This window comes from Emys orbicularis, chromosome 12, assembly GCF_028017835.1.
Source record: "Emys orbicularis isolate rEmyOrb1 chromosome 12, rEmyOrb1.hap1, whole genome shotgun sequence".
Classification (NCBI taxonomy): Eukaryota; Metazoa; Chordata; order Testudines; family Emydidae; genus Emys; species Emys orbicularis.
In genome coordinates, this window is record NC_088694.1 from 43,346,316 (window position 1) to 43,358,755 (window position 12,440).

Below are 12,440 nucleotides of genomic sequence, written 5' to 3' on the forward strand. Positions count from 1 at the left end.
TTTTTTGTGTTTAAGATCAGCAAGGATTTCACTGTTAAGCCAAGCTGGTCACCTGCCATATTTACTATTCTTTCTACACATCGGGATGGTTTGTTCCTGCAACCTCAATAAGGATTCTTTAAAATACAGCCAGCTCTCCTGGTCTCCGTTGCCCCTCATGTTACTCTCCCAGGGGATCCTTCCCATCAGTTCCCTGAGGGAGTCAAAGTCTGCTTTTCTAATGTCCAGGGTCCATATTCTGCTGCAGTCCTTTCTTTCTTGTGTCAGGATCCTGAACTCGACCATCTCATGGTCACTGCCTCCCAGGTTCCCATCCACTTTTGCTTCCCCTACTAATTCTTCCCTGTTTGTGAGCAGCAGGTCCCTCCAGCACCTGCACCAGGAAATTGTCCCCTACACTTTCCAAAAACTTCCTGGATTGTCTGTGCACCATTGTATTGTTCTTCCAACAGATATCAGGGTAATTAAAGTCTCCCATGAGAACCAGGGCCTGCGATCTAGTAACTTCTGTTAGTTGCTGGAAGAAAGCTTTGTCCACCTCTTCCCCCTGGTCTGGTGGTCTATAGCAGACTCCCACCACGACATCACCCTTGTTGCTCACACTTCTAAACTTAATCCAGAGACTCTCAGGTTTTTCTGCAGTTTCATACCAGAGCTCTGAGCAGTCATACTGCTCTCTTACATACAATGCAACTCCCCCACCTTTTCTGCCCTGCCTGTCTTTCTTGAACAGTTTATATCCATCCATGACAGTACTCCAGTCATGTGAGTTATCCCACCAAGTCTCTGTTATTCAATCACATCATAATTCTTGGACTGTGCCAGGACTTCCAGTTCTCCCTGCTTGTTTCCCAGGCTTCTTGCATTTGTGTATAGGCACTTAAGATAACTCACTGATCGTCCCGCTTTCTCAGTATGAGACAGGAGTCCTCCCCTCTTGCGCTCTCCTGCTTGTGCTTCCTCCTGGTATCCCATTTCCCCACTTACCTCAGGGCTTTGGTCTCCTTCCCCCGGTGAACCTAGTTTAAAGCCCTCCTCACTAGGTTAGCCAGCCTGCTTGCGAAGATGCTCTTCCCTCTCTTCGTTAGGTGGAACCCATCTCTGCCTAGCACTTCTCCTTCTTGGAACATCATCCCATGGTCAAAGAATCCAAAGCCTTCTCTCTGAAACCACCTGTGTAGCCATTCGTTGACTTCCACGATTCGATGGTCTCTACCTGGGCCTTTTCCTTCCACATGGAATATGGACGAGAACACCACTTGCGCCTCAAACTCCATTATCCTTCTTCCCAGAGCCACGTAGTCTGCAGTGATCCGCTCAAGGTCATTCTTGGCAGTATCATTGGTGCCCACGTGGAGAAGCAGGAAGGGGTAGCGATCCAAGGGCTTGATGAGTCTCAACAGTCTCTCCATCACATCGTGAATCCTAGCTCCTGGGAAGCAGCACACTTCTCGGTTTTCCCAGTCGGGGCGGCAGATAGATGACTCAGTCCCCCGGAGGAGGAGTCCCCGACCACCACCACCCACCTCCTTCTCTTGGGAGCGTTGGTTGTGGAACCCCCATCCGTAGGACAGTGCATCTCATGCCTTCCTATCGGTGGATTCTCCTTCTGCTCCCTTCCCTGAGATGTATCATCTAATCCACTCTCCGCATTAGTACCTGTGGAGAGAACATGATAATGGTTGCTCACCTGTATCTGCATTGATGGTACATGGATGCTCCTCTTTCTTCTTCTGATGGTCACATGCTGCCAATTTTCTTCACCCTCCTTCTGTCCCTGCTGCGCAGCCTGCTCTGAATCTCCAGAATGTTGTGCCCATAGAAGCATATCCTGATGTCTGTCCAGGAAATCTTCATTTCTCTTATGCAACACAGGGCTGATACTTGTTTTTCCAGACCTTGAACCTTCTCTTCCAATATGGAGACCAGCTTGCACTTTGTACAGACAAAGTCGCTTCTGTCCTGTGCAAGAAAGTTAAACATGGCACATCCTGTGCAGGTCACAACAGCTGATCGCTCACCTTCCATATCACCTTCCTTCTAAGAGCTTCCTCAGCTGTTGCAGCTACTACTCAGAGGATCCTGCAAGTTGAACGCCTCTGCGGCTATTTCAGGAAGCAGTGTGGCTAGGGATTGTAGTGTGGCCATGTGGATAGTCTTTAAAGAAGCATGGATGCCAGTGATAGGAAAAAAAAACCTACTGGGCTATTATTTGTCAAATAAATATTTGCCAGGATTTTAGGGGGCCCAATTTGCGACACTTTAAAAGGGCCTGATTTCCAGAAAGAGCTGAGAACTTATTTTACATCTAAACAGAGAGGCCTGGTTGATTGTAGCTTTGTATCTATTCATGTGAGAGGCAGAAAGAAGCAGAACGCAAGAGAGGCAGGGGTTAGCAAAGCCTTGGGGTAAAAACAAGAGACAGAGCTACTTTTGGGCATAGGACCCAATGGAAAGGCAGACGTGGATTGCCAAATGAGGAAAGTGCCCTCTGCACATTCTTTGTAAATAAACAGGATTCTCTACAAACATCTCTGACTTTTATCATTGATCTCTGCTACCTGTGCCAGCCAAGGGACAATGGTGTTTAAATTTATTTCTCCATGTTGACTGCTGAAGCCTCCCTGCCCCATTCATGCTAAAGATTTCCCCCTCTTGGGGTGTGACCCTATGCCCAGTGAAGACCCTTTATATTGTAAACTGTCCAGGGTTCATCTCTGTGTCTTGTACTTAATAAATAACAAAAGTGAGGCACAGAGAGGTTAAGGGACATACTCAAGGTCACCAGCAAGTCAGAGACAAAGGCCGAAATCGAGCCTTTTGATAGGAGAGGCCTATCCTGGCACACAATCCAATGCATTTACCTTGACATAGTGTTACCTATCATCAGTTATTATCCACAGTGTCCCGAATCCTCAGTCTTCACAGCAAAGGTTGGGCCTGGAGTTGGTCCACAATTTGCTGAATGACCAGTTTTCCTCTCAGTTTGCTGATTCAACAAAATGCAAATGTTTCATGGGAACATACCGTTTTTGGCACATTTTTTATGACAAATGAGTGCGGTATTTTATATCTGTAACGTCAAAGCACGTCAATTCGACTATCATCTCAAGTTTAATAGACTAGAATAGAACGAAATAGAAATGATAAAGTAAAAAAGGAAGTGCTTTATTGATATCCCAACAAAGCACGTCAACATTTTGATAAGGTTCTTTAACTCTCCGAAATGAAATTTGTCAGAATTTTGCTGGCAATGTTGCTGTTTCATTATGATCTGGGATGAAAGGCAATTTCAGAATGTCAGGATTGCCCATGGAATGGAAATTCTGAGTTTTGACCAGGTCACATTGTTGAAAGAAGAGAAATAAATGAAGCACAGCTTCAAGATACTTCTTCTTATTCACAATGGGGGTGGAGGGCCAGTACTTTTGCTCAATCTTGCTAAACCCCATTGCCCTTCCAGCCATAGGATAGAACCCAGGAGTCCTGATGCTAAAACCCCCTTCTCTAATCCACTAGACCCCAGGCCTTTCTCAGAGCTAAGATACAACCCAGGAGTCCTGGCCTCCATTGCTCTAACCACTGGCCCCCACTCCTCTCCTTCACTGCTGTAATCACCAGACAGTACTATTTCCCACAAGGACATATAGCTGCAGGCTTTATGAATAGTTTTTTCATTGTCTCATAATTATCTGCTGACTCTCTTTCCCCCAGACTCTCCCTATGAAAGAGACAGGCAGTGGAAACCTCACCACCATCTCCCACATCCTCCTCCTGAGATTTGGGATCCTCAAGAAAAAGTGGCTCCCGCTCTTTACTGGCTTCCTAGCTGTCTATATCATATCCATGGCCGCCAACCTCCTCCTGGTGGTGCTGGACCCCCATCTCCAGACCCCTATGTATTTCTTCCTCTCCAGCCTCTCCTGCCTGGAGATTGTCTCCACCTCCAACATCTCCCCTGTGATGCTCGCTGATCTCCAGACAGGCAATGTGATGATATCTCTTGGCGGCTGCCTTGCGCAGCTGTATCTCTTTGGCGCCCTGGCCACCGTGGAGTGCTTCCTGCTGGCAGCCATGTCTTATGACCAGTATTTGACTGTGTGCTGCCCACTCCACTACCCTTCCCTCATGGATGGCAGGGTCTGCAGGCAGCTGGTGGTTGGGTCCTGGGTGGGCAGGTTCCTGTTCATGGGTATTGTGTCACTGTCACTTATAGCCTTGAGCTTCTGCGGGCCCTGCGAGATAGATGACTATTTCTGTGATTTCCAGCCCCTCCTGGAGCTCTCCTGCACCTTCACCTCCAAGGTCCAGATGGTCACTGTCAGGTTTCCCTTCCCACTCTGAACTCTGGGGCACAGATGTGGGGACCTGCATGAAAAACCCCTTAAGCTTATTTCTACCAGCTTAGGTTAAAAACTTCCCCAAGGTACGAATCCTTCCTTCTCCTTGGATGGTATTGCTGCTACCACCAAGTGAGTTAGATAAAGATTCAGGAAAAGGACCACTTGGAGTTCCTGTTTCCCCCAAAATATCCCCCCAAACCCCTTCACCCCCTTTCCTGGGGAGGCTTGAGAATAATCTACCAACCAGATTGGTAATTAAAGTGAGCACAGACCAGACCCTTGGGTTTTTAGGACACTAAAAACCAATCAGATTATTAAAAAACAGAACTTTATTATAAAGAAAAAAAGTAAAAGAAGCACCTCTGTAAAATCAGGATGTGAAGTAATTTTACAGGGTAATAAGATTTAAAACACAGAGGGTTCGTGTAATGCTCCCTCGCTCTCCTGGTCGGAGGAAGGCCACTCAGCCTCATTCCAGGGACTGGTCAGTTTTCTCTGGCTGCCCTGCTGTTTTGGGGAGCAAGGGAAAGAGGCGCGGAGCCCTCCCCCTCGCCCATCTGCTCCCCCCCTACTTCCACCCCCACCGGCACCCCCTTCACCACCCCGCATATCACCTGGACCTACTCTTCTCCCCTCGACATGGCTGTTTGCTTCCCCACTTTTCACCACCTGGGACTGTTTGCAGCAGTGAGGAGCAAGAGACTGAGTTACACAAGCACACGTGGGCGCACGTGCCTCCTTACCTTGGACTTCACTTCCCCCAGCTGTGTTTGGCTGGTGGGGTCCCCTCCCTGCTCTCCCCCCCAGCCTCCCTGTGTTAGTTTGCCCCTACCCTTCCTCTGCAGCCTGCCCCGCCCGCTGCTTGCTTTGACCCTGTCATAACTATAAAGGGAAGGGTAACAGCTCTCTGTGTACAGAGACTCCAAATCCTTTTACCTGTAAAGGGTTAAGAAGCTCGGGTAACCTGGCTGACACCTGATCCCAAGGACCAATAAGGGGACAAGATACTTTCAAATCTTGGGGGGGGGGAAAGGCTTTTGTGTGTGTCCTTTGTTTAAGGGGTTGTTCGCTCTGGGGACTGAGAGGGACCAGACATCAATCCAGGTTCTCCCCATCTTTCTAAACAAGTCTCTCCTATTTCAAACTTGTAAGTAAAAAGCCAGGCAAGGCGTCTTAGATTTACTTTGTTTTCTCAACTTGTAAATGTACCTTTTACCAGAGTGTTTATCTTTGTTTGCTGTACTTTGAACCTAAAACAGAGGGGGGGTCCTCTGAGCTCTTTAAGTTTGATTACCCTGTAAAGTTATTTTCCATACTGATTTTACAGAGATGATTTTTACCTTTTTCTTTAATTAAAAGCCTTCTTTTTTAAGAACCAGATTGATTTCTCCTTGTTTTAAGATCCAAGGGGGTTTGGATCTGTATTCACCAGGAGTTGGTGAAAGGAGGGTGGGAGGAAGGAGGGGGGATGGTTAATTTCTCTTTGTTTTAAGATCCAAGGGGGTTTGGATCTGTGTTCATCAGGGAATTGGTGAAAGGTTTCTCAAGGCTTCCCAGGGAGGGAATTCTTGAGATGGTGGCAGCGGACTAGAGCTAAGCTGGTAGATAAGCTTAGAAGTTTTCATGCAGGCCCCTACATTTGTACCATAAAGTTCAAAGTGGGGATACAGCCTTGACATGGTGGCACAGCGGTGGAGATCGTTTTAAACCCAAAAGCCAGTAAGAGATTTTTTTTTCCTTCTAGCTGCTTGGAAAGCAGAGCTGAAGGTAGATGCATATCTTATCTCTCCTTGCCTGAAGGCAGAGGTGTTAAGTTTTTTTTAACAAGGTCCTTTGTTAAGAGAAGGGTTCAAAGTGAGTAGACTTTGACTGGTAAAGGAATTTACAAGCTGAATTGTTTTTTTTCTTTTTACATCCTCGGGAGTAGCTTGTTAGAAAGTCTCTGTTAACTCAGCAGCAGCCAGAGCTACGTACATCCCAGTTTCAGTCAACTTCAGAGGGTGTGACCCAGCACAAGAAAACAGGAAAATGACAACCAAAGAAGCAGCTAACAAACTAGAACTGGCCAGACTAGAAGCAGAAGAAAATGAGAGAAAACATCAGAGACTGCTTGAAATTAAAAAACTCGAGAAAGAAGCCAAAGAGGAGGCCCACAAGAGAGAAATGGAGCTGGAAAAAGCCAAACAGGAGGCCCATGAAAGAGAAGAAAAAGCCAAACAGGAGGCCCATGAAAGAGAAGAGAAAGCCAAAGAGGAGGCCCACGAGAGAGATGGAGCTGGAAAAAGCCAAAGAGGAGGCGAGAGAAAAAGAAAGGAAGCATGAACTGGAAGCAGCAAGTGCTAAGCAGGATGCATCAGACCATCCTAACAATTCCTCTCCAGGTACCACTTCCCATCCCAGGAAATTCCCCACCTACAAGGCAGGCGATGATACTGAGGCCTTCTTAGAAAATTTTGAAAGGGCCTGCCTTGGATACAACATCACTCCAACCCAGTACATGGTAGAGCTGAGGCCGCAGCTCAGTGGACCCTTAGCAGAGGTGGCGGCTGAAATGCCTAAGGAACACATGAACAGTTATGAACTTTTTAAAAACAAGGCCAGAATCAGAATGGGGCTAACACCTGAGCATGCCCGTCGGCGGTTCAGAGCCCTAAGGTGGAAACCCGATGTGTCATTTACCCGACATGCCTACCACATTGGGAAAAATTGGGATGCCTGGATATCAGGAGCAAATGTTAAATCTACGGAAGAGTTGCCCTTCCTATTGCAAATGGAGCAGTTTTTAGAGGGTGTTCCTGAGGAAATAGAAAGGTACATCCTAGATGGGAAGCCCAAAACTGTAACTGAGGCGGGGGAGATTGGAGCCAAATGGGTGGAGGTGACAGAAAAGAACAAAGCTAGTAGCAGTTGGAGCGAATATCAGAAGGGGCAAGCCGAAACAAAACCTTATCACCGGGGACAACCCAAGGCCCCACCCACATCCCAAGGGAAACCCCAGACGCCTTCTCACCCCACCACACCAGTCTTCATCAACCAACATCGCCCCAGTGATACCTTAGCAGGGCGATGTTTTAAATGTAATGAACTGGGGCATATAAAGGCTCACTGCCCCAAGAACCCCAACCGATTACAGTTCATTACACCCCAATCACACCAAAGAACCCCAGACCCAGATGCCTCTCTCATACCCTCGGAGCGAAGGGAAACCTTGAGAGTGGGCGGAAAGAAGGTTATCGCTTGGAGGGACACTGGGGCACAAGTGTCAACTATTCACCAATCCCTAGTGGACCCCAAACTCATCAACCCGGAGGCTACAGTGACAATTCAACCCTTCGTGTCACAGTCTGTAACTTTGCCTACAGCCCAGTTGCATGTCCAGTACAAGGGCTGGGCAGGAATGTGGACTTTTGCAGTCTATGACAATTATCCCATCCCCATGCTGCTGGGGGAAGACTTGGCCAACCATGTGAAGCTAGCCAAGAGGGTGGGAATAGTCACCCGCAGCCAGGCTAAGCAAGCTTTCACCCCCATCCCTGTTCCTGAGCCGTCCACCAGGGCCCTGTCTGTGTTACCGGAGACCCAAACACAGGTGGTGGAACCGGATCACCTGCCAACAACTGCAACAGCCATAGTGGATCCAATCCCAGAGACCCAGCCAAAGCCAGTCCCGGAACCGGAACTGGCAACGCAACCAGCACCAGAACCATTGCCAGCACTGAATCCAGCGCTTGCAACCCCATCTACAACTCCAATGCCAGAGGACACCAGCAAGCCTGAACTGGCGGAAGCAGCAGATAACCTTACCCAAGAGGCTCAGCCAGAGCCTGAGATACCACATAGTGCACCAGCGGGCAGCGGTTCACAGTCAATGGAAAAAACCCCAGCCCCTACATCGCTTCCAGAGGGACCAAGCCCCAGTCCAGAGTCCAAGGAGGAACTGATGTCTCCAGCATCAAGGGAACAGTTCCAGGCCGAGCAGGAAGCAGATGACAGCCTTCAGAAAGCTTGGGAGGCGGCGCAGAGCACCCCACTGCCTCTCTGCTCTTCTAACCGATCCCGGTTTGTTGTAGAACAAGGACTTTTATACAAGGAGACTCTTTCTGGTGGGCACCAGGAAGACTGGCATCCTCAAAGACAGTTGGTAGTTCCCACTAAGTATCGGGTAAAGCTCTTGAGCTTAGCCCATGATCATCCCAGTGGCCATTCTGGGGTGAACAGAACCAAAGACCGGTTGGGGAAGTCCTTCCACTGGGAGGGAATGGGCAAGGACGTTGCTAATTATGTCCAGTCTTGTGAGGTGTGCCAACGAGTGGGAAAGCACCAAGACCAGGTTAAAGCCCCTCTCCAGCCACTACCCATAATTGAGGTCCCATTTCAGCGAGTAGCTGTGGATATTCTGGGTCCTTTCCCAAAGAAGACACCCAGAGGAAAGCAGTACGTACTGACTTTCATGGATTTTGCTACCCGATGGCCGGAAGCTGTACCCTTAAGCAACACCAAGGCTAAAAGTGTGTGCCAGGCATTAGCAGACATTTTTGCCAGGGTAGGTTGGCCCTCCGACATCCTTACAGACTCGGGAACTAATTTCCTGGCAGGGAACATGAAAAACCTGTGGGAAGCTCATGGGGTGAATCACTTGGTTGCCACCCCTCATCACCATCAAACCAATGGTCTGGTGGAGAGGTTTAATGGAACTTTGGGGGCCATGATACGTAAATTCATAAATGAACACTCCAATGATTGGGACCTAGTGTTGCAGCAGTTGCTTTTTGCCTACAGGGCTGTACCACATCCCAGTTTAGGGTTTTCACCATTTGAACTTGTGTATGGCCGCGAGGTTAAGGGGCCATTACAGTTGGTGAAGCAGCAATGGGAGGGGTTTACGCCTTCTCCAGGAACTAACATTCTAGACTTTGTAAGCAAACTACAAAGCACCCTCCGACACTCTTTAGCCCTTGCTAAAGAAAACCTAAAGGAAGCTCAGAAAGAGCAAAAGGCCTGGTATGATAAACATTCCAGAGAACGGTCCTTCAAAGTAGGAGACCAAGTCATGGTCTTAAAGGCGCTCCATGCCCATAAAATGGAAGCGTCGTGGGAAGGACCATTCACGGTCCAGGAGCGCCTAGGAGCTGTTAACTATCTCATAGCCTCCCCCACCTCCAACATAAAGCCTAAGGTATACCATGTTAATTCTCTTAAGCCCTTTTATTCCAGAGAATTAAACGTTTGCCAGTTTACAGCCCAGGAAACAGATGATGCGGAGTGGCCTGCAGGTGTCTACTACGAAGGAAAAAGGAATGGTGGCGTGGAAGAGGTGAACCTCTCCACGACCCTGGGACGTCTGCAGCGACAGCAGATCAAGGAGCTGTGCACAAGCTTTGCACCGATTTTCTCAGCCACTCCAGGCCGGACCGAACGGGCATACCACTCCATTGACACAGGTAATGCTCACCCAATTAGAACCCCACCCTACCGGGAGTCACCTCATGCCCAAACTGCTATACAAAGGGAGATCCAGGACATGCTACAGATGGGTATAATCCGCCCCTCTACCAGTGCATGGGCATCTCCAGTGCTTCTAGTTCCCAAACCAGATGGGGAAATACGCTTTTGCGTGGACTACCGTAAGCTAAATGCTGTAACTCGTCCTGACAACTATCCAATGCCACGCACAGATGAGCTATTGGAAAAATTGGGACATGCCCAATTCATCTCTACTTTAGACTTAACCAAAGGGTACTGGCAAGTACCACTAGATGAACCCGCTAAGGAAAGGTCCGCCTTCGTCACCCAGGCAGGGGTGTATGAATTCAGTGTACTCCCTTTCAGGTTGCGAAATGCACCCGCCACCTTCCAAAGACTTGTGGATGGTCTCTTAGCGGGATTGGGAGAATCTGCAGTTGCCTACCTCGATGATGTGGCCATTTTTTCTGATTCATGGACAGAACACCTGGAGCACCTGAAAAAAGTCTTCGAGCGCATCCGACAGGCAGGACTAACTGTTAAGGCTAAAAAGTGTCAAATAGGCCAAAACAGAGTGACGTACCTGGGGCACCAGGTGGGTCAAGGAACTATAAATCCCCTACAGGCCAAAGTGGATGCTATCCAAAAGTGGCCGGTTCCAAAGTCAAAGAAACAGGTCCAATCCTTCTTAGGCTTGGCTGGATATTATAGGCGATTTGTACCACACTACAGCCAAATCGCCGCCCCGCTGACAGACCTAACCAGAAAGAAACAGCCAAATGCAGTTCAGTGGACTGATAAGTGTCAAAAGGCCTTTAACCAGCTTAAGGCAACACTCATGTCTGACCCTGTGCTAAGGGCCCCAGACTTTGACAAACCGTTCCTAGTAACCACAGATGCTTCCGAGCGAGGCGTGGGAGCAGTTTTAATGCAGGAAGGACCGGATCAAGAATTCCATCCTGTCGTGTTTCTCAGCAAGAAACTGTCTGAGAGGGAAAGCCACTGGTCAATCAGTGAAAAGGAATGCTACGCCATTGTGTACGCGCTGGAAAAGCTACGCCCATATGTTTGGGGACGGCGTTTCCAACTACAAACAGACCATGCTGCGCTACAGTGGCTTCATACCGCCAAGGGAAATAACAAAAAACTTCTTCGATGGAGTTTAGCTCTCCAAGATTTTGATTTTGAAATACAACACATTTCGGGAGCTTCTAACAAAGTGGCTGATGCACTCTCCCGGGAAAGTTTCCCAGAGTTAACTGGTTAACAATTGTTCTTGGAATGAAACATATTGTTAGTTTTTATATAATCAGTAGTATGTCTAAAGGTACATGTGTCTTATTAACTCTGTTTTCTCCTAGAACTCCAGGAAGAAATCACAGCCAGTGTGGAACCGAACGTCCAACACTATCTGTGATTTGGGGGGCGTGTCATAACTATAAAGGGAAGGGTAACAGCTCTCTGTGTACAGAGACTCCAAATCCTTTTACCTGTAAAGGGTTAAGAAGCTCGGGTAACCTGGCTGACACCTGACCCCAAGGACCAATAAGGGGACAAGATACTTTCAAATCTTGGGGGGGGGGGGAAAGGCTTTTGTGTGTGTCCTTTGTTTAAGGGGTTGTTCGCTCTTGGGACTGAGAGGGACCAGACATCAATCCAGGTTCTCCCCCATCTTTCTAAACAAGTCTCTCCTATTTCAAACTTGTAAGTAAAAAAGCCAGGCAAGGCGTCTTAGATTTACTTTGTTTTCTCAACTTGTAAATGTACCTTTTACCAGAGTGTTTATCTTTGTTTGCTGTACTTTGAACCTAAAACAGAGGGGGGGTCCTCTGAGCTCTTTAAGTTTGATTACCCTGTTAAGTTATTTTCCATACTGATTTTACAGAGATGATTTTTACCTTTTTCTTTAATTAAAAGCCTTCTTTTTTAAGAACCAGATTGATTTCTCCTTGTTTTAAGATCCAAGGGGGTTTGGATCTGTGTTCATCAGGGAATTGGTGAAAGGTTTCTCAAGGCTTCCCAGGGAGGGAATTCTTGAGATGGTGGCAGCGGACCAGAGCTAAGCTGGTAGATAAGCTTAGAAGTTTTCATGCAGGCCCCTACATTTGTACCATAAAGTTCAAAGTGGGGATACAGCCTTGACAGACCCTTTGGGAGTTTCCCTTTCTGTTGGTTTGCCTGCCGTGCCCTGACTCAGTGTTTGTTAGTTTGCCTGCCCCACCCCAGCCCTTCAGTGTTTGCTACCTGCTCTGCTGCAGCATAAACACACCCCTGAGCGCAGCAAGTTTCAGCGCTGTAAAGTGCCAGTGTAGACAGTGCACCAGCGCTGGGAGCTACGCCCCTCACAGAGGTGGTTTTTTTAGAGTGCTGGGACAGCTCTTTCACATCGCTCTGCCGTGACTACAGAAGTCATGTTAAAACGCTGCCATGGCAGCTCTTTAATGTTGCCAGTGAAGATGTGCCCTAAGTTACTAGATCACCTCCGGAGGAAGACTCACCAGGCTGCAGCAGCCAGCTGTGATGGAAGCCTGCAGGAAGGGTCAGAACAGCGATAGGAAAAAGAGAAAGGTGGACACTAAGACCCGGGGGTGCTCCAAATTTTCGGGTGTCCTACACAGCTGCGTATGCCTAAGG

At 48.1% G+C, this 12,440-nt stretch overlaps 1 protein-coding gene across 1 annotated transcript; it reads left to right on the plus strand.

Moving 5' to 3' along the window:
- Positions 1–3,723: 3,723 nt before the first annotated feature.
- LOC135886249 (olfactory receptor 5B21-like) lies at positions 3,724–4,344 on the plus strand. Its single transcript, XM_065414077.1, has one exon. It carries the CDS (start codon positions 3,724–3,726, stop codon positions 4,342–4,344), a length of 621 nt encoding a protein of 206 aa, XP_065270149.1.
- Positions 4,345–12,440: the final 8,096 nt, after the last annotated feature.